Source organism: Pelophylax lessonae (genome assembly GCF_965119305.1).
Source record: "Pelophylax lessonae genome assembly, chromosome: 2".
Lineage (NCBI taxonomy): Eukaryota > Metazoa > Chordata > Amphibia > Anura > Ranidae > Pelophylax > Pelophylax lessonae.
This window is the reverse complement of record NC_138769.1, coordinates 14,463,891-14,490,444: the sequence shown is the minus strand read 5'-3', so window position 1 is coordinate 14,490,444 and position 26,554 is coordinate 14,463,891. Positions and strand designations below refer to the sequence as shown.

The window sequence follows — 26,554 nt, the reverse complement described above, 5'->3', positions numbered from 1 at the left end:
CACAGCAGGTGTACAGACCTGGGAACCCAGCACAGGGATGTTGGGAACTCCTCATAATGGGCACAGCAGGTGTACAGACCCGGGAACCCAGCACAGGGATGGTGGTGGTGGGAACCCCTCACAATGGGCACAGCAGGTGTACAGACCCGGGAACCCAGCACAGGGATGTTGGAAACCCCTCATAATGGGCACGGCAGGTGTACAGACCCGGGAACTCAGCACAGGGATGGTGGGAACCCCTCATAATGGGCACAGCAGTTGTACAGACCCAGGAACCCAGCACAGGGATGGTGGTGGTGGGAACCCCTCACAATGGGCACAGCAGGTGTACAGACCCGGGAACCCAGCACAGGGATGGTGGGAACTCCTTATAATGGGCACAGCAGGTGTACAGACCTGGGAACTCAGCACAGGGATGGTGGGAATCCCTCATAATGGACACGGTAGGTGTACAGACCTGAGAACTCAGCACAGGGATGGTGGGAACCCCTCATAATGGGCACGGTAGGTGTACAGAACCGGGAACTCAGCACAGGGATGGTGGGAACCCCTCATAATGGGCGCAGCAGGTGTACAGACCCGGGAACTCAGCACAGGGATGGTGGGAATCCCTCATAATGGGCACAGCAGGGGTACAGACCTGGGAACTCAGCACAGGGATGGTGGGAACCCCCTCATAATGGGCACAGCGGGTGTACGGACCCGGGAACTCAGCACAGGGATGGTGGGAATCCCTCATAATGGGCACAGCAGGGGTACAGACCCGGGAACTCCATAATGGGAACCCCACAGAGATCTTGCCAAAAACTTTCTAAGCGGTAGAAGTGACTGACCGGTCCACCAAAAAATGAAAGTGGAGTGATTCTTTAAGAAGGCAGAATAGTATAAATGTGAAATATGCAGGAATCCATAGTGATCAGATATTCAGTTTGATGATGAAATGTATCTCTTAATAATATCTTCATCCAGCCAACCTCCTATGTAAAACCAGGTGTGTGAGCTCAGGTGGGTCAGAGTTATGCCTGATCTGTAGTTGAAGAGACAGAACCAGAATCTGGACCTCGTACAGAACAAACATCCTAGTCCTCACTTACTTCTCTATCTCCTGCTCCCGGAAGGCCCACTCCTTCCTCTCCTGCTCATCCATCATCTTCCTCCTCTTCTCCAGCTGGGTCACATCACTCAGAGGTGGCAGTGTGGCCTCCCAGGCTCTCTTCTCTCTCGCCCGCTCTATCATCTCCACTTCTGCTAGCCCAGCAGGGAGACCACGGCCTGGAAACCCAAAATGAGCCAAACAGAGAGAACAGATAAAAGAGCTAAAGACAGTTCTAGGGACCAGGGACTGAGCACAGAATGGATAGGACAGAGAGAACTCCAAAGACCAGGAACAAAGCAAAGGAATGAGAGGACGGAGCAGAGAGGACGGGAGCCAGAGGACAGAGCAGAGAGGACGGGAGCCAGAGGACAGAGCAGAGAGGACGGGAGCCAGAGGACAGAGCAGAGAGGACGGGAGCCAGAGGACAGAGCAGAGAGGACGGGAGCCAGAGGACAGAGCAGAGAGGACGGGAGCCAGAGGACAGAGCAGAGAGGACGGGAGCCAGAGGACAGAGCAGACAGGACGGGAGCCAGAGGACAGAGCAGACAGGACGGGAGCCAGAGGACAGAGCAGAGAGGACGGGAGCCAGAGGACAGAGCAGAGAGGACGGGAGCCAGAGGACAGAGCAGAGAGGACGGGAGCCAGAGGACAGAGCAGAGAGGACGGGAGCCAGAGGACAGAGCAGAGAGGACGGGAGCCAGAGGACAGAGCAGAGAGGACGGGAGCCAGAGGACAGAGCAGAGAGGACGGGAGCCAGAGGAGAGAGCAGAGAGGACGGGAGCCAGAGGAGAGAGCAGAGAGGACGGGAGCCAGAGGAGAGAGCAGAGAGGACAGGAGCCAGAGGACAGAGCAGAGAGGACGGGAGCCAGAGGACAGAGCAGAGAGGATGGGAGCCAGAGGACAGAGCAGAGAGGACGGGAGCTAGAGGACAGAGCAGAGAGGACGGGAGCCAGAGGACAGAGCAGAGAGGACGGGAGCTAGAGGGCAGAGCAGAGAGGACGGGAGCCAGAGGACAGAGCAGAGGATGGGAGTGAGCGGACAGAGCAGAGGATGGGAGTGAGCGGACAGAGCAGAGGATGGGGGTGAGAGGACAGAATTAGGTAATAGCAGGTATACAAATATTTTGACCAGAATTGTGTATATTAGAGGATTGTGTGTGTGATGTGCCGCACCACACTGAATAAGATCAGGCTCACCCCAGGTAAGATTGGCCAGCATCAATATCTCTGGAACAGATCCAGGCTGCACTACAAACTCTGGACTGTAGGGGTCAGTCTGGGCTTCGCTATCGCGGTAATCCGTCTGAATTGCCACTGTGCGCACCAAGGGGGTAGGGGCCCTCTCCAGCCGTGGGCTGTGCTCCGTCCTGTTCATAGAAGGATATCAAAAAAATCAGCCCAATACACATAGCAGCATACAGTTATCAGAATAGAAATCACATTGCCCATTAACTGCAAAGTGACGGGTTCTCTTAATATCCCCCCCACAACCCCCCGATACTTTCACTGCCCTCCCCCACCACTCTGTCTGTCAGAGCCTCAGAAATATCTGGTACCTCCGTGTATGGGGAGAGCATGTGACCTCTCCCCCTTCCTCCCATAGCTCAGGCCATAGCTCAGGCCTAACTGGCCAATTGACAAGCTTGGGTGGGGGAAGGGGAAAAAGTAGATAACTTTGTGTAAGCTCCGGCACTTACTAACATGGAGCTTACACAGGGTTTGTACTTGGCACTCCCACAGATAAACCGGGCGGAGGGGGAAGATAGTGGTTTTCGGTGGGGGTGGGGTTGGTTGGTCTATTAATAAAAGGGACATAGAGACAGAATAGGAAATTATCAGAACAAAAGAGAAAAGGAGCTTGGTATAATGGGGGGTAATATTTCCCTGTGCACAGCTGACTTCCTGTCCAGTAATCTCAGGGAAGAAGAAGATACCAAACAGCACTTCAGTGTCTCCTTTTCACTAACATGGCAGCAACACGGAATAATAATAATAATAATAATAATGGAGATATCTCATTCTCTGTGTAGGAACCCCCATTTACTGTACACAAGGGACTATCCTCATGCAAGTATGAAAGACTAGTTCTGGTACCTTGTCTCCACCCACTGCTTATGCTTGGCCAATCACAAAATGAAGTCTTTGATGACACTGCGGCCAGGAATTTTGTTACTGGCCAGGCTTTGGGTATAAAGATTAGAGTAAGGGATGGATTAGGGTTATATGGTTTGGTTTAGGGTTAGAGGATTAAGGTTAGTGGGTTAGGAGGTTAGGTTTGAGTATTGGGGGATTAGGGTCAGCGGGTAAGGTTAGAGGATAAGAATCACATGGTTAATGTTAGAGGATAAAGGCCAAAAGATTAGGGGTAGAGTTAGAGGATTAAGGTTGGGGTTAGAGAATTAGGGTTAGTAGGATAGAGGTAGAGTATTAGGATTAGTGGTAAGAGTATTAGGGTTAGTAGGATAGAGGTAGAGTATTAGGGTTAGAGGATTAAGGTTAGTAAGAGAGGTAGAGTATTAGGATTAGAGGATTAGGGTTAGTAGGATAGAGGTAGAGTATTAGGGTTAGTAGAATAGAGGTAGAGTATTCGGGTTAGAGGCTTAGGGTTAGTAGAATAGAGGTAGAGGATTAGGGTTAGTGGTAGAGTATTAGGGTTAGTAGGATAGAGGTAGAGGATTAGGGTTAGAGGATTAGGGTTAGTAAGAGAGGTAGAGTATTAGGGTTAGAGGATTAGGGTTAGTAGGATAGAGGTAGAGTAGAGTATTAGGGTTAGTAGAATAGAGGTAGAGTATTAGGGTTAGTGGTAGAGTATTGGGGTTAGAGTATTAGGGTTAGAGGATAAGGGTTAGTAGGATAGAGGTAGAGTATTAGGGTTAGTAGAATAGAGGTAGAGTATTACGGTTAGTGGTTGAGTATTGGGGTTAGTAGGATAGAGGTAGAGTATTAGGGTTAGAGTATTGGGGTTAGTAGGATAGAGGTAGAGTAGAATATTAGGGTTAGTAGAATAGAGGTAGAGTATTAGGGTTAGTGGTAGAGTATTAGGGTTAGTAGAATAGAGGTAGAGTATTAGGGTTAGTAGGATAGAGGTAGAGTATTAGGGTTAGTAGGATAGAGGTAGAGTAGAGTATTAGGGTTAGTAGAATAGAGGTAGAGTATTAGGGCTAGTAAATTAGAAGTAGAGGATTAGACTCATAGGGGATTAGGGTTAGTAGGTTAGGAGGTAGAGTATTAGGGTTAGAGTAGTGTTAGGGCTTAGGGTTTGTAGGTTAGAATTACATGTACAGGATTAAGGTTAGAGGACTAGGATTACAGTAGAAGGTTAAAGTTAGAGGTAGAGGATTAGGCTCAGAGTGTTAGGGTTTGTGGGTTAGGGTTTGTAGGTAAAAGTTCGAGGTAGAGGATTAGAGTTAGTAGGGTAGAGTTACAGGTAGAGGATTAGGATTAGAGAATTAGGGTTAGTAGGTTAGAATTATAGGTAGAGGACTAGGGTTAGAAGATTGGAGTTAGAAGATTAGGCTCAGAGGGTTAGAGGATTAGGGTTAGAAGGTTAGAGGATTAGGGTTAGAGAGTTGAGGTTAGTAGGTTAGAATTACAGGTAGAGGTTTAGGGTTATTAGGTTAGAATTAGAGGTAGATGATTAGGCTCAGAGGGTTAGGGTAAGAATATTAGGGTTAGTAGGTTAGAATTATGGTAGAGGTTTAGGGTTAGAAGACTGGAGTTAGAGGTAGAAGATTAGGCTCAGAGGATTAGGGTTAGTAGGTTAGAGAATTAGGGTTAGAGAATTAGGGTTAGAGAATTAGGGTTAGAGAATTAGGGTTAGTAGGTTAGAGGTAAAGGGTTAGGGTTAGAAGGTTAGAGGTAAAGGGTTAGGGTTAGAGAATTAGGGTTAGTAGGTTAGAGGTAAAGGGTTAGGGTTAGAGGATTAGGGTTAGTAGGTTAGAGGTAAAGGGTTAGGGTTAGAAGGTTAGAGGTAAAGGGTTAGGGTTAGAGGATTAGGGTTAGTAGGTTAGAGGTAAAGGGTTAGGGTTAGAAGGTTAGAGGTAAAGGGTTAGAGGATTAGGGTTAGTAGGTTAGAGGTAAAGGGTTAGGGTTAGAGAATTAGGGTTAGTAGGTTAGAGGTAAAGGGTTAGGGTTAGAGAATTAGGGTTAGTAGGTTAGAGGTAAAGGGCTAGGGTTAGAGGATTAGGGTTAGTAGGTTAGAGGTAAAGGGTTAGGGTTAGAGGTAAAGGGTTAGGGTTAGAGAATTAGGGTTAGTAGGTTAGAGGTAAATGGTTAGGGTTAGAGAATTAGGGTTAGTAGGTTAGAGGTAAAGGGTTAGGGTTAGAAGGTTAGAGGTAAAGGGTTAGGGTTAGAGGATTAGGGTTAGAGTTAGGGTGGTGATTGGAACGTAGACTATCATATACCGGCAGCCTTATGGTCGGTGAGCAGTGGAAGGACAGCAGAACCTCTGCAATCCGCTGAAGCTAAAAGCTCTCTTTTTAGGGAGTTTGAAAAATCAGACATTAAAGTATGACTAAAGGAACATTTTTTTTTTTTTTTAAGTATTGGACAGAGTGGAGGGGGATTAGAAAATCTGACAGTTTTTATTGCTGGCTGTTCCCCGTTCAGGAGATTCACCCTCATCTATTTGTTCTGTTTACCATTATCATTGAAAGTAAAGAAAATCCCAAATTTTCGGTTGCTGGTGAACTAGGGGTCCCCAAGGGATTCCCTACATTTGCAGGGATTTCCTCTCACTTCCTGTTTGGCTTTGTGGCAGGAAGTGGATGGAAATCTCTGAAATGGGACACAATTGGGAGAAAAAAAATTGACAGGGGTTATAACCCTCCCTTGCTCTATCCAAAATGAAAAAAAAAAAAAAAAGTTTTGCCCTTAGTTCTATTTTAAAGCGGAGTTCCACCCTGGATTTTTTTTTTTTTTAAATACCCCCGGGACAGTCAGGGCTAGTGCATTCCACAATGGCTAGCCTCTGATCTGTCCCGGGTTGCACTTACCTGTTAGGACAAATACTTACCTTGAAAACGTCTTGTCCAGCGCTGCCATCTCAGATGTGGGCAGCTTGAAGCCAGCGAGATCCCCTTCGGCGTCTTCTTCCGCCTTCTTTGGTCCCACGATGCTCTGCGCCGGCCCCGACGTCACTTCCGGGTAGCGCGCGTCATCCCTCCACAGCTTCTGGGCATGCCCAGAAGCTGTTTAGAAGGGGATGACGCGCGCGAACCGGAACTGACGTCGGGGCCGGTGCAGGCGCAATGATTCCTGGGAGCTATGACGTTCAGCTCCCAGGAATCATTGCAGAGCCAGGAAGTGACGACGGGCCGCGGCCGAGGAAGGAGGAAGAAGGAAGTAAGATAAGTATTTTTTCTTCGCTACGAGGTAAGTAAAAAAAAAAAAAATATGCGATTATCCATTTCTTTTTCAGGTGACCCGGAGCGAGAAGATGGAGGCAAGTATAAAATTAGGGTGGAACTCCACTTTAAGTTCTACATGGCAAAGAATACAACTACTGCGCCCTCTAGAGGTAATACAGCGATGGTGCCTGAAGCTGCATCTTCATCATCTATTCCAATAGTTGGAGCGTACTCACCGGGGCACAGCGAGGAGAATATTGCTTGGGGCTTGCTGGGAGAACGGGATCAGAGGCCTGAAACCAAATACAAACCAACCTCAGGAAAATACAGAGGAAGACATTCACCTGACACTGAATCAGGGGACCCCAGCAAGCATTGCTCTACATTCCCCCTGTATACAGATGCAAGGTCTACGGTAATAGGTTCCCAGTCTCTACCATTCTCCTGTAGTATGTCACCAATCTCTAACAATGTCCTGTAGTATGTCCCTAGTCTCTAATAGTCTCCTATAGTATGTCCCCAGTCCCTAAAAACATCTTGTAGTATGTCCCAGTCTCGAATAGTCTCCTTTAGTATGTCCCCAGTCTCTAGCATTCTCCTGTAGTATGCCCCAGTCTCTAATCTGACAATCCCCTGCATCAAACCCCCAATCTCTGACATTCTCCTGCATCACGTCCCTATTTCTCTGACAGTCTCCTGCAGCATGTCCTCAGGTCTCTGACAATCCCCTGCCTCATGTCCCAAGTCTTTAACAATCTCCTGCATCATGTCCCAGGTCTTTAACAATCTCCTGCATCATGTCCCAGGACTTTAACAATCTCCTGCATCATACCCCCAGTCTGACAATCTCCTGCATCATGTCCCAGGTCTCTGACAATCTCCTGCATCATGTCCCAGGTCTCTGACAATCTCCTGCATCATGTCCCAGGTCTCTGACAATCTCTTGCATCAAGTCCCAGGTCTCTGACAATCTCTTGCATCAAATAAGAAAAGAGGGTATTGTTGGACAAACTAGTAACAAATTGGTGTGGACAGACTCCAATCCCAAGTAATATATTGAAAAAATGTATGTAAAAGGAACAGTGAAACGCCACCCCATGAGGGGAAAAGACGCCCCCACTGTACCTCTAGACACGGAAAAGGGGATGATAAGGAGGCTGTCACCACCACCTAGTTTGAAGCACCAAAACCGCTGTAGACAGCAATTTGACAAACAATTGATAAAAATATATAAACTTTATTATAGTGATTAACACACATATATAAATAAAAGTGGAGCCAACTCCACACTTAAAAAGATTCAAAGGCAAAAACAGTACAAATAACAATGTTTGTAACCACAAAAGAGGATCGGTCTGACGCGTTTCGCATGAAGGGCGCTTTCTCAAAGACCGTTTAATGATCCTAGGTTAACTAACAGAGAAAAAGAAAATAAGTTACACAAATTCACAAAAAGATATATATATCTAAACATTTGGACATATATTCATTACAAAATAATTTGATGCTCACCAAGTACTTGTGCTGAAAAGTGCTTGACCAAAAGGCTGGAAATGCCGGCTGTGCTAAAGACCATACTGGGCCACACAGCGAAAGGGATACAACCGGGCGGGAATGTCAGGGTGAACCACCCCTAAAACCTCTCACTCCAGGAGACAGGGAAAGGTGCCGAGTCCCGTACCCTCAGGGTGCATTCAGAAGGGCGGCCTCCCCCACCGCCAAATAGACCCGAGGCATACAAGGGAAATACCATCTGGGAAATGAATGACCAACAGAGAGAGAGAGTTTAAGAGTTTTTAGGGGTGGTTCACCCTGACATTCCCGCCCGGTTGTATCCCTTTCGCTGTGTGGCCCAGTATGGTCTTTAGCACAGCCGGCATTTCCAGCCTTTTGGTCAAGCACTTTTCAGCACTATATAATAACTTATTTTCTTTTTCTCTGTTAGTTAACCTAGGATCATTAAACGGTCTTTGAGAAAGCGCCCTTCATGCGAAACGCGTCAGACCGATCCTCTTTTGTGGTTACAAACATTGTTATTTGTACTGTTTTTGCCTTTGAATCTTTTTAAGTGTGGAGTTGGCTCCACTTTTATTTATATATGTGTGTTAATCACTATAATAAAGTTTATATATTTTTATCAATTGTTTGTCAAATTGCTGTCTACAGCGGTTTTGGTGCTTCAAACTAGGTGGTGGTGACAGCCTCCTTATCATCCCCTTTTCCGTGTCTAGAGGTACAGTGGGGGCGTCTTTTCCCCTCATGGGGTGGCGTTTCACTGTTCCTTTTACATACATTTTTTCAATCTCTTGCATCAAGTCCCAGGTCTCTAACAATCTCCTGCATCATGTCCCTAATCTCTGACAATCCCCTGCATCATGTCCCAGGTCTTTAACAATCTCCTGCATCAAACCCCCAATCTCTGACATTCTCCTGCATCACGTCCCCATTTCTCTGACAGTCTCCTGCAGCATGTCTTCAGGTCTCTGACAGTCTCCTGCATCATGACCCTAGTCTCTGACAATCCACAGCATCAAACCCCCAATCTCTGACATTCTCCTTCATCACGTCCTCAGGTCTCTGACAGTCTCCTGCAGCATGTCCCTAGTAGCTCATAATTGTCTCTGCACATCTCCTGCAGGGAAAAGGGACGAGGGGTTTTGGTCCTGACCCAGCAATCAATACAGACAATACAGGTGACCACAAATAACCTTACCTCTCAAAATATTTGTATCGGTTGCGCCCAGATATGTCTTGGTTCTCCGCATGTTGCCGGGGAGTTGTGAACGTAGGCTGAGACCTGGAATACAGGATGGCACGGTCATTGTCATGGTGATGACATCTAAACCCATTAGGATGAGCCCAGTATTAGAAGTGTATCCCACACTTATTCTCTTCTGATTCATTGTCACAGCTGCCAGCTCTATGGTCCGTCTGTATTATAGGCGGTACAGCGTGGCTGATCTCAGGTCTGAGATGTCACTGGGAGGTTTAGAGCTGCCACACTGCCCTCTGCTGGTCACCCAGGTGTATCACTTACCCTGCCAGCTGTTTGAGAGCCAGCATCCTTTGCTCTCCTCTTCCTCGCCACTGGCGGTCAATAAACGGCGGGACGGGATCTTTAAGTTGCAGGCGCAGAGTGTGGCGGGGGTGGTGGACCAGTTCGCTGAACATTGTGGGGTATTCTGGGACTCTTTGCTGGGTGGGAAGAAAAAAAGAAAGTCAGCGAGTGAAAATTTGTGATCGTCAATTTGACCTACAATTAAAGGAGACCGCAACATAAAAATGGTATTATTGCAGTCGGTATTTACCGGAGGGGGGGCGCCTCTCCCGCCACCCATAAAAGTGATCTCGCGGCAAATCCGTCGCTGGGACCACCCTTATGTTAAAGGGGACCGCCCTCCATTTTAAAAAAATACCGGAGTTATGGCAGCTATCTGCTACCATAACCCTGGTATTTAACCACTTAAGACCCGGAGGATTTGGCTGCTCAAACACCAGAGCCTATTTTGCAATTCGGCACTGCGTGACTTTAACAGACAATTGCGCGGTCGTGCGACGATGTACCCAAATGAAATTTACGTCCTTTTTTTCCCCACAAACAGAGCTTTCTTTTGGTGCTATTTGATCACCTGTGTGATTTTTACTTTTTGCGCTATAAACAAAAAAATAGCAAAATTTTGAAAAAATAACAATATTTTTCACATTTTTATATATGAAATTCCCCCAAAAAAATGTAAAAATCAAAATTTTTTAACACTTTAGGCCAATTTGTTTTCTGCTACATATGTTTGGTAAACAAAATCGCAATAAGTGTATTTTGATTGGTTTGCGCAAAAGTTATTGCGTTTACTAACTAAGGGAAAGATTTGTCATTTTTATTGTTTTTTTTTTTTAACTAGTAATGGCGACGATCTGCGATTTTTTTTGCGGGACTGCGACATTGCGGCGGACAGATCGGACCCTTGACTGACATTTTTGACACTTTTGGGGGTACCAGTGACATTACTACAGTAATCAGTGCTATACATATGCACTGTTACTGTAAAAATGACACTGGCAGGGAAGGGGTTAACTTTATTAGTGATCAAGAGGTTAAGTGTGTCCCTAGGGGGCGTGATTCTAACTGTCAAGGGGCGTGGCTTGTGATATAACCACAGAGACATACGATCCTACATAGCAGGATCGTATGATCTCTGCAGTTACACCAGGGAGAATGACAGGCGGCTTTGTTTACATCAGCCGCCTGCCTTTCTCCCTCTCCAGCGGGAGATTGCGAGTGGCCGACGGACATCGGAGCCGCTGGTCACTCACGCGGGGATGTGCAGAAACGAGCGGGGGCGGGGGCTAGTCGCTTTGCCCAGGAGGGGCTGACTGCCGCAGTAAATATATTGTGGGCGGTCGGCAAGTGGTTAACATCAAAGTACCGACGTAAATACACGGTGGGAGGTCCGGAAATGGTTAACAAACCCTTTTTTATAATATAAAAAAAAAATTATATATATATATATATATATATATATATATATATATATATATATATATATATATATATATATATATATATATATATATATATATAAATAAATAATATTTTCTGTCTCTTTTATTCATTTGATTGCTTTTAATCTTCTACAAAACTCCGATATCCCATCTACATCATAGAGCCAAAAACCGGAGTCCATATTATAGAAATGGCCTTACAAAAAAGAAATACTATGGGGTGAATTTATATCTATAAAAAAGAATGCATAGCTATTCAACCGGTGACACTGCTGGTACATTCATCCTGTGTGAACGGGGCAAAATAGAATGTTTTCCTTCTAGTTCCTCTGCAGGTGAAATGTTATTCATTGATGAAAAAAAAAAAAAAAAGAGTGGGTTTAGGAAAATTCAGCATTCTGGCCACTAGATGGAGCTGAGAAGCTTAATTATTTTCTATGATTTTTCAGACAAACAGTCTTGGAATGTAGAAAATGTTGGCTACAAAAACAGGGCTTCTGGAAATACCACAGTATGACCACTAGATAGAGCTGAAAAATCATAGAAGATTCTCAGCTCCATCTAGTGGTCATACTGTGGTATTTCCAGAAGCCTTGTTTTTGTAGCCAACATTTTCTACATTCCAAGACGGTTTGTTTTTGCAGCTGCCTCATGGCATTGAGGTCTGCTGGCAAACTTTATTGCAACTCAGTAATCCCAAAATACTTCTCAATCCCAGTTTTGCCCAGCTGTGTCCATTTCATGCACAGCGCTATTCCCCCTGGCCTAAATATATAAAAAAAACTTTACATGTTTGACCCTAAAAATATATTCAAAACAAAGAACAAAAAATGTTATATATTGAAGCTTACCATTCCTTAGATATGGTGACTCCATTCGTTTTCTTTCTCAAGGTTTTCTTTTCCCCTTTATTTTCACCTGGTGACCCTGCCTGTGACTCACTTCCTATCCCTGGGTGACAACGCTCACTCATTGCACTGTATCTATGGAGGAACAATGTTGTCACCCTAGGACAGTGCGATAGGACTACAGAACACCCCCTTACTTTCCATAACATAGGGAGATCACGAGGCATTCTGAAGTTCACAACAGTAACTCATGCAGCTCATAGAATGTCAGAGAAGATCCATGGGTATATATTAGAACTGAACGATTAATTGTTAAAAAATTGCGATCTTGATTTAACCCCCCCTTTCGATCTTAAGCCGACATTTCCACGGTTCGTGTAACAAGTGCAGAGCAGTTCTCTGCTCTGAGCTGTCAAAAAAAAAAAAAAGCAGCCAGCAAAGTTCATCACAACATTGCTCAGTGCTGAGAGAGCATAAGAAACATTGTATCATTCTGTTCTTTTAGAGATCAAATGGATGAACTTTGGCCTGTAAATGAGGTCATTTTAACCACTAAATCACTTGCCGACCAGCCGCCATACATATACTGCGGCAGGTTCCTACGAGACTACGTACCCGTACGTCGCTTCGCAGGAGCGCTCGTGGGGGTGTTCACATTCTCCAGAGGGGGAAGCTGATCTGTGGGGCACCCGGGATCGCTCCCCGTGGAGACAGAACGGTGGTCTGCCGTTGTAAACACAGCAGACCGCTGTTCTGTCAGTGATAATCACAGGGATCCTCTTATTTAGGATCACAGGTCTCTGTGTTCATTCGGCAAGCCCATCCCCCCACAGTTAGAAAACACCCCTAGGGACACATTTAACCCTTTGATCACCCCTGGTGTTAACCCCTTCCCTGCCAGTGTCATTAGTTCAGTGACAGTCCATATTTTTATCACTGATTACTGTAGTAATGTCACTGGTCCCCCCTCCAAAAGTGTCAAAAATGTCAGTTAGGGGTCTGATCTGTCTGCCGCAGATTGCCACCATTACTAGTAAAAAAATAAATAAATAAAAATGAGAAATCTTTTCCCCTAGTTTGTAGACGCGATAACTTTTGCGCAATCCAATCAATATACACTTATTGGCATTTATTTTTTTTTACCAAAAATATGTAGCAGAATACAAATTGGCCTAAAATGATGAAACAAAATTGATTTTTACATTTTTTTTAAATTGGGAATGTTATATAGCAAAAAGTAAAAAAATATTGGCTTTTTTTTTTTCAGAATGGTCACTTTTTTTTTTTTTTTTTTTGTTCGTAGCACAAAAACAAAAAAAAAAAAAAATCAAATCGCAGAGGTGATCAAATACCACCAAAGGAAAGCTCTATTAGTGGGGGAAAAAGGAGATCGATTTTATTTGGGTACAGCATCGCACGACCGCACAATTGTCAGTCAAAGTAACGCAGTGCCGTATCGTAAAAAAATGGCCTGGTCATTAGGGGGGAAAACCTTCTGGTCCAGAAGTGGTTAAAGATCGAGCCTTTTTCTGACACTTTTTATTTATAAGTAAAAATCTGCATTTTTTTTGCTAGAAAATTACTTAGAACCCCCAAACATTATATATATATATATATATATATATATATATATATATATATATATATATATATATATATATATATATATATATATACACACACACACACACACACATACACACATATATATCTATATATACAGGTCCTTCTCAAAAAATTATCATATTGTGATAAAGTTCATTATTTTCTGTACTGATAAACATTAGACTTTCATATATTTTAGATTCATTACACACAACTGAAGTAGTGCAAGCCTTTTATTGTTTTAATATTGATGATTTTGGCATACAGCTCATGAAAACCCAAAATTCCTATCTCAAAAAATTAGCATATCATGAAAAGGTTCTCTAAACGAGCTATTAACCTAATCATCTGAATCAACTAATTAACTCCAAACACCTGCAAAAGATTCCTGAGGCTTTTAAAAACTCCCAGCCTGGTTCATTACTCAAAACCGCAATCATGGGTAAGACTGCCGACCTGACTGCTGTCCAGAAGGCCATCATTGACACCCTCAAGCAAGAGGGTAAGACACAGAAAGAAATTTCTGAAGGAATAGGCTGTTCCCAGAGTGCTGTATCAAGGCACCTCAGTAGGAAGTCTGTGGGAAGGAAAAAGTGTGGCAGAAAACGCTGCACGACGAGAAGAGGTGACCGGACCCTGAGGAAGACTGTGGAGAAGGACCGATTCCAGACCTTGGGGGACCTGCGGAAGCAGTGGACTGAGTCTGGAGTAGAAACATCTAGAGCCACCGTGTACAGGCGTGTGCAGAAAATGGGCTACAGGTGCCGCATTCCCCAGGTCAAGCCACTTTTGAACCAGAAACAGCGGCAGAAGCGCCTGACCTGGGCTACAGAGAAGCAGCACTGGACTGTTGCTCAGTGGTCCAAAGTACTTTTTTCGGATGAAAGCAAATTTTGCATGTCATTCGGAAATCAAGGTGCCAGAGTCTGGAGGAAGACTGGGGAGAGGGAAATGCCAAAATGCCTGAAGTCCAGTGTCAAGTACCCACAGTCAGTGATGGTCTGGGGTGCCATGTCAGCTGCTGGTGTTGGTCCACTGTGTTTTATCAAGGGCAGGGTCAATGCAGCTAGCTATCAGGAGATTTTGGAGCACTTCATGCTTCCATCTGCTGAAAAGCTTTATGGAGATGAATATTTCATTTTTCAGCACGACCTGGCACCTGCTCACAGTGCCAAAACCACTGGTAAATGATTTACTGACCATGGTATTACTGTGCTTAATTGGCCTGCCAACTCTCCTGACCTGAACCCCATAGAGAATCTGTGGGATGTTGTGAAGAGAAAGTTGAGAGACGCAAGACCCAACACTCTGGATGAGCTCAAGGCCGCTATCGAAGCATCCTGGGCCTCCATAACACCTCAGCAGTGCCACAGGCTGATCGCCTCCATGCCACGCCGCATTGAAGCAGTCATTTCTGCAAAAGGATTCCCGACCAAGTATTGAGTTATTTGAAGGTTGACTTTTTTTGTATTAAAAACACTTTTCTTTTATTGGTCGGATGAAATATTCAAATTTTTTGAGATAGGAATTTTGGTTTTTCATGAGCTGTATGCCAAAATCATCAATATTAAAACAATAAAAGGCTTGCACTACTTCAGTTGTGTGTAATGAATCTAAAATATATGAAAGTCTAATGTTTATCAGTACATTACAGAAAATAATGAACTTGATCACAATATGCTAATTTTTTGAGAAGGACCTGTATGTATTAAGCAGAGACCCTAGAGAATAAAATGGCCGTCATTGCAATATTTTATGTCACACCATATTTGCACAGCGGCCTTTCAAAAGCATTTTTTTGGGGGAAAGAATACACTTCAATTAATTAAAAAAATAAATAAACAGTAAAGTTAGTCCAATTTTTTTGTATAATCTGAAAGATGATGTTTCGCCGAGAATTGTGATCTTTATTCTAAGCAAATATTCTATATAAAATATGCATTTATTTTTTTTTTTTATATAATTTGTTTCTTGCAATTATTAAACAGATATAGCGAAACATTCATTGTTCAGTTCATGGTTAGCGGTATGTATGCTTAAAATGTAACTTAACATGTAATGGAAACCGCATACATGCCAATTGTCCCGGATTTTCTTGGATAGTCCCACCCCCTGGCTCTCTGTCCTGCTGATGCTGTGTCCTGGGCTATGTCCTGGGATTACGGATCAATTTTTTTAAAGTTACTGCACATTGAGGCATTAATTGGAGGGACTGGGTCTCCAAGGGAGTGGTTTCTGCTCATTTAGAGGTGGGGTCTTGGCAGGACAACCTCTAACGTGGGTGTGATGGGTGGTCCCAACATATTTAGAGGCATAGACGTGCGCAGGGGGTATACCCACACCCTAATCACTACATGCAGTGCCGATTCCCCACCCCCCTGCCTAAGATTCCCCCCCCCCCCGCGATGGCCCCCCTGTGCCCTCCAGTGCTGCTGGCTTTCCTCCTCTTCCCCCAGCAGCGGGGGATGTTTCAGGATGGAGAGTGGGGGAAGGAGTTGTAAAAATATTTAATTTGCTGGCCCCTTCCTTTTCTAAATGAACACAGTGAACACACTCACTCACTCACTCACTGTGTTCATTCATAACTGAAGCATAGTAAACTGTGTTTACTATGCTTTAGTTTGTGAATGACCAGGAAGCCGCTCAGCACAGAGCACTTCCCATTCATCCATTATCCAGTGCAGCTGAGGCTGCAGAGAAAGGCATGTGTGTTTGAGTTTTGGGGTGCACACATTTATGTTTAGAGGTAGGGTCTGGGCGGGACAACCCCTAAAGTAGGAGTGATGGATAGTTCCCACATATTTAGAAGAGGGGTCTGGGAGGGACAATCCTTAAATTGGGCGTGATGGGTGATCCCCATATTTTTTAAGGTGGGGTCTGCACGGGACAATACCCAAATTGGGAATGTTGAGTGGTCTTTACAGAGTTAGGGTCTCGGCAGGACAACCAGCAAAATGGGTGTGATGGGTGGTCCCCACATATTAGGGGCAGCGCCGCCATCGGGGAGGTACAGGTGATACACCTGTATGGGGCCTGAGCATCAGGAGGGGCCCAAACCCCAGCAACCAGGAAGTGTGCACAGTGCAAGAGAGAGGAAATGGGATGGAAGAGATAGGATTGGAGGAGGAGGACATGGGATGGAGAAGATGAGACTGCCGGAGGAGGACATGGGATTGGGGAGATGGGATGGAGAAGGAGGAAGGCATGAGATGGAAGAGGGCATGGGATGGAGGAGGACATGGGATGGGACTTGTTGGGACAGCCAGTGGGGGGCCCTGGGGGAATGTTGATGGTCAGGTCCAGGGGGGCCCAGGCCTAAAGCTGTGTAAGGGGCCCCAAAATTTCTGATGGCTTCCATGATTAGGGGTGGGGTAGAGTGGATGAAGGAGAGGGAAGTCTCGGTGATGAGAAGGAAAAGGGAGAATAGGGGGGATAAAGAGGAGAGGGGAGAGTAGGAGATGAGGCAGAGAACAGAGCCTGAAGACAATGAAGAGGAGAGGGGAGCTCAGGAGATGAGAAGGTGAACAAAGCCTAAAGACAATGAAGAGGAGAGGGGAGCCTAGGAGATGAGGTGGAGAACAGAGCCAAAGACAATAAAGAGGTGAGGAGAGCCCCAGAAGATGAGGAGGCAAGCAAAGCCTGAAGACAATGAAGAGGAGAGGGGAGCCCAGGAGATGAGGAGGAGAACAAAGCCTAAAGACAATGAGGAGGAGAGGGGAGCCCAGGAGAATAGGAGCAGAACAAAGCCTGGAGACCATGAAGAAGAGAGGGGAGCCCAGAAGATGAGGGGGAGAACAGAGCCTGAAGATAGGGAAGAGAAGAGGGGAGCCCAGAAGATGAGGAGGAGAACAGAGCCTGAAGATAATGAAGAGGAGAGGAGAGGGGAGCCCAGGAGATGAGGAAGAGAACAAAGCCTGAAGATCATGAAGAGAAGAGGGGAGCCCAGGAGAATGGTCAGGCCCAGGGGGGCCCAAGCCTAAAGCTGTGTAAGGGGCCCCAAAATTTCTGATGGCTTCCCTGATTAGGGGTGGGGTAACCCCTGAAGTGGGTGTGATGGGTAGTCTCCACATTTTAGAGGTGGGGGTCTGGGCAGGGCAACCCCTGAAGTAGGCATGATGGGTGGTCTCCACATATTTACAGGTGGAATCTGGGCAAGACAACCCCTAAAACAGGCGTAATGGATGGTCCCGACATATTTAGAGGTGGGGTTTAGGCAGGGCAATACCTAAAGTGGGAGCGATGGGTGGTCCCAACATATTTAGAGGTAGGGTTAGGGCAGGGCAACCCCTAAAATGGGTGTGATGGGTGGTCCCCTCATATTTAGAGGTGGGATCTGGGTGGAGCCAACCTATAAAGTGGGCATAGCGTTGTCACGCCACCCAGAAAGTGAGCAGATAAAATGCAGGCAGTGGGAGGGGTTGACAGTGTCCTGGAAATTATCATTGAATAGGTGACACATGTAGACAATATTTTTCCATATCATGACATCTGGATTAGGCAAAGTGGTGCCCTCAGCAGATGGGCACCCAAGGTTGATGGAGATTCAAGGATTACTCACCACTCTGTCATAGGACATGTGTGCCCTGTATGTGGTCTGTACATGGTCCTTCTCACTGGATAACGTGTACACCGGATCTACAAAAGAACGTCGAGAAAATCAAGAATCAATACAAGTGAAATAAAATCCAACCAAACCATAACCACGCCATGGAGACGGTTCAGTATGACATTTATGTCATGTAGATGACAACTGCTACCCTACAGCCCACTGAGCCTCTGAATGGGAAGGTTCGGAGGGTTTCCTATGTATGTGGAATGCAGAAATGAGCGTGTACAGAAAATAGACAAAAGGCCGGTCCACTAAAAAGTGAGGTTTTCCTTGTAAGTGGAGTGTGATGCTCCCTCCCTCCCATATATTCTTCCTGCTGGATTCTGAGTGGGACAGCCTGGACAGAAGAGGACTCTGGGGGGGTAAGAAGCCTGGAGAGGAGAGGACTCTGGGAGGTAAGAAGCCTGGATAGGAGAGGACTCTGGGGGGTAAGAAGCCTGGAGAGGAGAGGACTCTGGGGGGTAAGAAGCCTGGAGAGGAGAGGACTCTGGGAGGTAAGAAGCCTGGATAGGAGAGGACTCTGGGGGGTAAGAAGCCTGGATAGGAGAGGACTCTGGGGGGTAAGAAGCCTGGAGAGGAGAGGACTCTGGGGGGTAAGAAGCCTGGAGAGGAGAGGACTCTGGGAGGTAAGAAGCCTGGATAGGAGAGGACTCTGGGGGGTAAGAAGCCTGGAGAGGAGAGGAGTCTGTGGGGATGGGAAAGAGCCAAGAGAGCAGAAGAGTCTGTGAGCCTAGAGAGGAGAGTAGCCTGGAGGATGAGAAGGGGAGCCTGGAGGGGAGCCCAGGGGATGAAGAGAAGAGTGCAGCAAGGAGAGGAGGAGGAGAGGGAAGTCTGGAAGAAGAGGAGAGCAGAGTGGATGAGAAGGAAAGGGAAGTCTGGGTGATGAGAAGGAAAAGGGAGAATAGGGGGGATAAAGAGGAGAGGGGAGCCTAGGAGAATAGGCGGAGAACAGAGCCCAAAGACAATAAAGAGGAGAGGGGAGCCCAGGAGAATAGGAGGAGAACAAAGCCTGGAGACCATGAAGAAGAGAGGGGAGCCCAGAAGATGAGGAGGAGAACAGAGCCTGAAGACAATGAAGAGGAGAGGGGGGGCCTAGAAGATTAAGAGAACAGAGCCTGAAGACAATGAAGAGGAGAGGGGGGCCTAGAAGATAAAGAGAAGAACAAAGCCTGAAGACAATGAAGAGGAGAGGGGAGCCCAGGAGAATAGGAGGAGAACAAAGCCTGGAGACCATGAAGAAGAGAGGGGAGCCCAGAAGATGAGGAGGAGAACAGAGCCTGAAGACAATGAAGAGGAGAGGGGGGCCTAGAAGATTAAGAGAACAGAGCCTGAAGACAATGAAGAGGAGAGGGGGGCCTAGAAGGTGAGGAGGAGAGAAAAAGCCTAAAGACAATGAAGAGGAGAGGGGAGCCTAGAAGATAAAGAGGAGAACAGAGCCTGAAGACAGTGAAGAGGAGAGTCCCACCCAGGTGATGAGGAAGAGAACAAAGCCTGAAGACCATGAAGAAGAGAGGGGAACCCAGAAGATGAGGATGAGAACAAAGCCTGGAGACCATGAAGAAGGGATGGGAGCCCAGAAGATGAGGAGGAGAACAGAGCCTGAAGACAATGAAGAGGAGAGGGGAGCCCAGGTGACGAGAGAGAGAACAAAGCCTTAAGACAGAGAAGAGGAGAGAGGAGCCCAGGTGAATAGGAGCAGAACAAAGCCTGGAGACAATGAAGAAGAGAGGGGAGCCTAGAAGGTGAGGAGGAGAACAGAGCCTGAAGATAACGAAGAGGAGAGGGGATCCCAGGAAATCAGGAGAAGAGAGCCTGAACACAATGAAAAGGAGAGCCCAGGATAGGAGGAGAAGAACAGAGCCTGAAAACAATGAAGAGGAGAGGGGAGCCCAGGGGGGTGAGAAGGAGAGGAGAGGGGAGCCTGGTAGGATGAGGGGAAAAGGGGAGCCCAGGGGAATGAGAAGGAGAGGAGAGTCCAGGAAAGTATGAAAAGGAGAGGAGAGCATGGAATGCTGAGGAAAATAGGAGCCTCGGGTATGAGAAGGAAAGGCTGGAAAGATGAAGGAGCCCAGGGTATAAGGAGGAGAGGGGAGCCTGGGGGATGAGAGGCGAGCCCAGGGAATGAAGAGGAGTCTGGAGGATGAGTAGGAAAGGGGAACCTGGGGGATGGGCGGGATTTGGGGAACATGGGGAGATGAAGAGGTGAGGGCAGCTGGAGTGGGGATAAGCAGGGGAGGAGAGCTCAGGAAGGGGGGGATAAGCAGGGGAGGAGAGCTCAGGAAGGGGGGGGGTGAGGAGGAGTGGAGTGCTCAGGAAGGGGGGGGGGGGGTGAGGAGGAGTGGAGAGCTCAGGAAGGGGGGGGGGTGAGGAGGAGTGGAGAGCTCAGGAAGGGGGGGGTGAGGAGTGGAGAGCTCAGGAAGGGGGTGGTGGTGAGGAGGAGTGGAGAGCTCAGGAAGGGGGGTGAGGAGGAGAGGAGAGCTCAGGAAGGGGGGGGGTGAGGAGAGCTCAGGAAGGGGGGGGTGAGGAGGAGTGGAGTGCTCAGGAAGGGGGGTGAGGAGGAGTGGAGTGCTAAGGAAGGGGGGGGGGGGGAGTGAGGAGGAGTGGAGAGCTCAGGAAGGGGGGGGGTGAGGAGGAGTGGAGAGCTCAGGAAGGGGGGGGGGGGTGAGGAGGAGTGGAGAGCTCAGGAAGGGGGGGTGAGGAGGAGTGGAGAGCTCAGGAAGAGGGGGGGGTGAGGAGGAGAGCTCAGGAAGGGGGGGGGGTGAGGAGGAGTGGAGAGCTCAGGAAGGGGGGGGGGTGAGGAGGAGTGGAGAGCTCAGGAAGGGGGGGGGGGTGAGGAGGAGTGGAGAGCTCAGGAAGGGGGGGGTGAGGAGTGGAGAGCTCAGGAAGGGGGTGGTGGTGAGGAGGAGTGGAGAGCTCAGGAAGGGGGGTGAGGAGGAGAGGAGAGCTCAGGAAGGGGGGGGGGTGAGGAGAGCTCAGGAAGGGGGGGGTGAGGAGGAGTGGAGTGCTCAGGAAGGGGGGTGAGGAGGAGTGGAGTGCTAAGGAAGGGGGGGGGAGTGAGGAGGAGTGGAGAGCTCAGGAAGGGGGGGGGGTGAGGAGGAGTGGAGAGCTCAGGAAGGGGGGGGGGGTGAGGAGGAGTGGAGAGCTCAGGAAGGGGGGGTGAGGAGGAGTGGAGAGCTCAGGAAGGGGGGGGTGAGGAGAGCTCAGGAAGGGGGGGTGAGGAGGAGTGGAGAGCTCAGGAAGGGGGGGTGTGAGGAGAGCTCAGGAAGGGGGGGGGGGTGAGAAGGAGTGGAGTGCTCAGGGGGTGTGCTGAGTCTGATGGACTCAGTAACCTGCTGGTCTCCCCTTCTCTGAGGTTTGGGTTTTCTTTCCCACCCTCTCCTGCATCCTCCATGATATAATAAATGAAGAGTTGGGACCCCATAATGACCACAGTGGGAGTGGAGAGCCCAGGCACACAGATTCATTATTTACTATGTAGGGAAGGAAGTCTCAGGGAAGGGCAGCCAGGTGAACCCATTCCTTCCCCCTATGGTAACTTTATACCATTAGTTACCAGGGACCCCTTCACCTCTTATCAGGAGGAATATGGGGGGGGGGGGGGGAGAAGAGGACAAGGTGGGACCACCATGGCACATTAGATGGATACGGTATGAAAACTGAAACAACAATGTAGCACACAAAGTGTAGGAGGAGATTCCAGGGATCAGCAAATACAATGGCAGGGAGAGAAGTTGGGTTCAGGTTGATGGTAGTTGGGGGGTCATCAGATAAATTGAAGGTCAGATTGGTAAGGGTCAGGTTGGTGGAGGTCATCAGATAAACTGGAGATGAGGTATTGAAGGGGGGGTCAGATTGGTGGGGGTCTCCAGGTACAGAGTAAGGGCATTGAGGGTCAGATATGGGGGGGGGGGGGTCAGGCCAGTGGTGTACCCAGGCTATGGGTCTCCAGGTACAGAGTAAGGTCACTGAGGATCAGAAATAGGGGGAAGGGTCAGATATGAGGGGGGGGGGGGGGGTCAGGCCGGTGATGTTCCCAGGTATGGGGGGGGGGTTAGGACAGTGGTGGTCCCAGGTATTAGGGGGGGTCAAATATAGGGGGAGGGGGGTCAGGCCAGTGGTGGTCCCAGGTATGAGGGGGGGTAGGGTCAGATATAGGGAGAAGGGGGGGCGTCAGGCCAGTGGTGGTCCCAGGTATGGGGGAGGAGGGTCAGTTATAGGGGGGAGGGGGGTAAGGCCAGTGGTGGTCCCAGGTACGGGAAGGGGAGGGGGAGTCAGATATAGGGGGGGTTAGGCCAGTGCTGGTCCCAGGTATGGGGGGAGGGAAGGGGGGGGGGGTCAGTGGTGGACCCAGGTATGGGGGGAGGGAAGGGGGGGGTCAGTGGTGGACTCAGGTATGGGGGGAGGGGAGGGGGGAGGGGTCAGTGCTGGACCCAGGTATGGGGGGAGGGAAGGGGGGGTCAGTGCTGGACTGGACCTAGGTATGGGGGGAGGGGAGGGGAGGGAAGGGGGGGGGGTCAGTGGTGGACCCAGGTATAGGGAGGGAAGGGGGGGGGGGGGTCAGTGGTGGACTCAGGTATGGGGGGAGGGAAGGGGGGGGTCAGTGGTGGACTCAGGTATGGGGGGAGGGGAGGGGGGAGGGGTCAGTGCTGGACCCAGGTATGGGGGGAGGGAAGGGGGGGTCAGTGCTGGACTGGACCTAGGTATGGGGGGAGGGGAGGGGAGGGAAGGGGGGGGTCAGTGGTGGACCCAGGTATAGGGAGGGAAGGGGGGGGGGGTCAGTGGTGGACTCAGGTATGGGGGGAGGGAAGGGGGGGTCAGTGCTGGACCTAGGTATGAGGGGAGGGGAGGGGGGAGGGGTCAGTGCTGGACCTAGGTATGGGGGGAGGGAAGGGGGGAGGGGTCAGTGGTGGACCTAGGTATGGGGGGAGGGAAGGGGGGTCAGTGCTGGACCCAAGTATGGGGGGAGGGGGGAGGGGTCAGTGGTGGACCCAGGTATGGGGGAAGGGAAGGGGGGAGGGGTCAGTGCTGGACCCAGGTATGGGGGGAGGGGGGGTCAGACCAGTGGTGGTCCCAGGTATGGGGGGAGGGGGGGGGTCAGTGGTGGTCTCAGGTATGGGGGGGGGGGGTCAGTGGTGGTCTCAGGTATGGGGGGGGAGAGGGGGGGGGTCAGTGGTGGTCTCAGGTATGGGGGGGGGGGCAGTGGTGGTCTCAGGTATGGGGGGGAGAGGGGGGGGGTCAGTGGTGGTCTCAGGTATGGGGGGAGGGGGGGTCAGTGGTGGTCTCAGGTATGGGGGGGGGGGTCAGTGGTGGTCTCAGGTATGGGGGGGAGAGGGGGGGGTCAGTGGTGGTCTCAGGTATGGGGGGAGGGGGGGGTCAGTGGTGGTCTCAGGTATGGGGGGGGGGTCAGTGGTGGTCTCAGGTATGGGGGGGAGAGGGGGGGGTCAGTGGTGGTCCCAGGTATGGGGGGAGGGGGGGTCAGTGGTGGTCCCAGGTATGGGGGGAGGGGGGGTCAGTGGTGGTCTCAGGTATGGGGGGGAGAGGGGGGGGTCAGTGGTGGTCCCAGGTATGGGGGGAGGGGGGGTCAGTGGTGGTCTCAGGTATGGGGGGGGGGGGTCAGTGGTGGTCTCAGGTATGGGGGGGAGAGGGGGGGGTCAGTGGTGGTCCCAGGTATGGGGGGAGGGGGGGTCAGTGGTGGTCTCAGGTATGGGGGGAGGGGGGGGTCAGTGGTGGTCTCAGGTATGGGGGGGGGGGGGTGGTCAGTGGTGGTCTCAGGTATGGGGGGGAGAGGGGGGGGTCAGTGGTGGTCCCAGGTATGGGGGGAGGGGGGGTCAGTGATGGTCTCAGGTATGGGGGGAGGGGGGGGTCAGTGGTGGTCTCAGGTATGGGGGGAGGGGAGGTCAGTGGTGGTCTCAGGTATGGGGGGAGGGGGGGGGGTCAGTGGTGGTCTCAGGTATGGGGGGGGGAGGGGGCAGTGGTGGTCTCAGGTATGGGGGGAGGGGGGGGTCAGTGGTGGTCTCAGGTATGGGGGGAGGGGAGGTCAGTGGTGGTCTCAGGTATGGGGGGAGGGGGGGGGGGGTCAGTGGTGGTCTCAGGTATGGGGGGGGGAGGGGTCAGTGCTGGACCCAGGTATGGGGGGAGGGAAGGGGGGGTCAGTGCTGGACTGGACCTAGGTATGGGGGGAGGGGAGGGGAGGGAAGGGGGGGGGTCAGTGGTGGACCCAGGTATAGGGAGGGAAGGGGGGGGGGGGTCAGTGGTGGACTCAGGTATGGGGGGAGGGAAGGGGGGGGTCAGTGGTGGACTCAGGTATGGGGGGAGGGGAGGGGGGAGGGGTCAGTGCTGGACCCAGGTATGGGGGGAGGGAAGGGGGGGTCAGTGCTGGACTGGACCTAGGTATGGGGGGAGGGGAGGGGAGGGAAGGGGGGGGTCAGTGGTGGACCCAGGTATAGGGAGGGAAGGGGGGGGGGTCAGTGGTGGACTCAGGTATGGGGGGAGGGAAGGGGGGGTCAGTGCTGGACCTAGGTATGAGGGGAGGGGAGGGGGGAGGGGTCAGTGCTGGACCTAGGTATGGGGGGAGGGAAGGGGGGAGGGGTCAGTGGTGGACCTAGGTATGGGGGGAGGGAAGGGGGGTCAGTGCTGGACCCAAGTATGGGGGGAGGGGGGAGGGGTCAGTGGTGGACCCAGGTATGGGGGAAGGGAAGGGGGGAGGGGTCAGTGCTGGACCCAGGTATGGGGGGAGGGGGGGTCAGACCAGTGGTGGTCCCAGGTATGGGGGGAGGGGGGGGTCAGTGGTGGTCTCAGGTATGGGGGGGGGGGGGTCAGTGGTGGTCTCAGGTATGGGGGGGGAGAGGGGGGGGGTCAGTGGTGGTCTCAGGTATGGGGGGGGGGGCAGTGGTGGTCTCAGGTATGGGGGGGAGAGGGGGGGGGTCAGTGGTGGTCTCAGGTATGGGGGGAGGGGGGGTCAGTGGTGGTCTCAGGTATGGGGGGGGGGGGTCAGTGGTGGTCTCAGGTATGGGGGGGAGAGGGGGGGGTCAGTGGTGGTCTCAGGTATGGGGGGAGGGGGGGGTCAGTGGTGGTCTCAGGTATGGGGGGGGGGTCAGTGGTGGTCTCAGGTATGGGGGGGAGAGGGGGGGGTCAGTGGTGGTCCCAGGTATGGGGGGAGGGGGGGTCAGTGGTGGTCTCAGGTATGGGGGGGGGGGGGTCAGTGGTGGTCTCAGGTATGGGGGGGAGAGGGGGGGGTCAGTGGTGGTCCCAGGTATGGGGGGAGGGGGGGTCAGTGGTGGTCTCAGGTATGGGGGGAGGGGGGGGTCAGTGGTGGTCTCAGGTATGGGGGGGGGGGGGGGTCAGTGGTGGTCTCAGGTATGGGGGGGAGAGGGGGGGGGGTCAGTGGTGGTCCCAGGTATGGGGGGAGGGGGGGTCAGTGGTGGTCTCAGGTATGGGGGGAGGGGAGGTCAGTGGTGGTCTCAGGTATGGGGGGAGGGGGGGGGGGTCAGTGGTGGTCTCAGGTATGGGGGGGGGGAGGGGGCAGTGGTGGTCTCAGGTATGGGGGGAGGGGGGGGTCAGTGGTGGTCTCAGGTATGGGGGGAGGGGAGGTCAGTGGTGGTCTCAGGTATGGGGGGAGGGGGCAGTGGTGGTCTCAGGTATGGGGGGAGGGGGGGGGGTCAGTGGTGGTCTCAGGTATGGGGGGGGGAGGGGGCAGTGGTGGTCTCAGGTATGGGGGGAGGGGGGGGTCAGTGGTGGTCTCAGGTATGGGGGGGGGAGGGGGCAGTGCTGGTCCCAGGTATAGGAGGGGGGGGGTTCAGGTATAGATGAGGTGTTAGGAGGAGTCATATTGGGGTTCGGTGTCCCGGTACCGTAGAGGAAGTCATAGGTCCGGTTGGCTCGGTAGGTTCCCCCGGGGCCCGGCCGGGTCTGGGTAGTCAGGGTTCGGCTCATGTTCCTCCGTGGATCTCTCCGCACAGCGTCACCATGGAGACGGGCCGCCGCAGCCGCTGGTTCCCAGGGAGACCGAGTCATGTGACTGCGGGGGCGGAGCGGAGAGCAGACTACATCTCCCGACATCCTGTGTGGCCTGGGCGAGTAAATGAGTAGAACACCGACACCCTTGTCACTATGGAGGGGGGAAGCTCCATATTCACAATAGGATCTGTAATGTGTCCCCTCTGCTCATTTCCTTTCCCTTCCTGTTCTGGAGACACAGCAGGAGGTGATAGGAGATCCATACAAAGTTGTGTCCCCACTGGAAGATTTCACCTCACTTCCTGTTCTGGTGTCACCTTTATCATTTTTGGACCCCTCACTTTGCACGCTCCACCCAAGTGTGGTCTCTGACTAGGTCATATACTGTATAAAGTGGATCTAATTCTATGGCCGATCCATAGACCGACTCCATACCCCCAGCCTGCCCATAGGGGCCGATCAATAGACCCACTTCATACAACCAGCCTGTCCATAGGGGCCGATCCATAGACTGACTTCATACCCCCAGCCTGCCCATAGGGGCCGATCCATAGACCGACTTCATACACCCAGCCTGCCCATAGGGGCCGATC

General features: G+C 50.7%; 1 protein-coding gene across 1 annotated transcript in view; it reads right to left on the bottom strand.

Annotated features, from left to right (window-relative positions):
* CFAP91 (cilia and flagella associated protein 91) overlaps positions 1 to 26,052 on the bottom strand; it is a 67,719-nt gene extending 41,667 nt beyond the window's left edge. The window contains exons 1-7 of the mRNA XM_082246968.1: positions 25,856 to 26,052; positions 17,955 to 18,031; positions 9,481 to 9,638; positions 9,157 to 9,240; positions 6,680 to 6,736; positions 2,293 to 2,462; positions 1,095 to 1,272 (exon numbers count right to left, since the gene is read on the bottom strand). Coding sequence (XP_082103094.1) covers positions 1,095 to 1,272; positions 2,293 to 2,462; positions 6,680 to 6,736; positions 9,157 to 9,240; positions 9,481 to 9,638; positions 17,955 to 18,031; positions 25,856 to 26,018 — 887 coding nt within the window. The 5' untranslated portion in view covers positions 26,019 to 26,052. The remainder of the gene's footprint in view (positions 1 to 1,094; positions 1,273 to 2,292; positions 2,463 to 6,679; positions 6,737 to 9,156; positions 9,241 to 9,480; positions 9,639 to 17,954; positions 18,032 to 25,855) is intronic.
* Between the last annotated feature and the right edge of the window lie 502 nt (positions 26,053 to 26,554).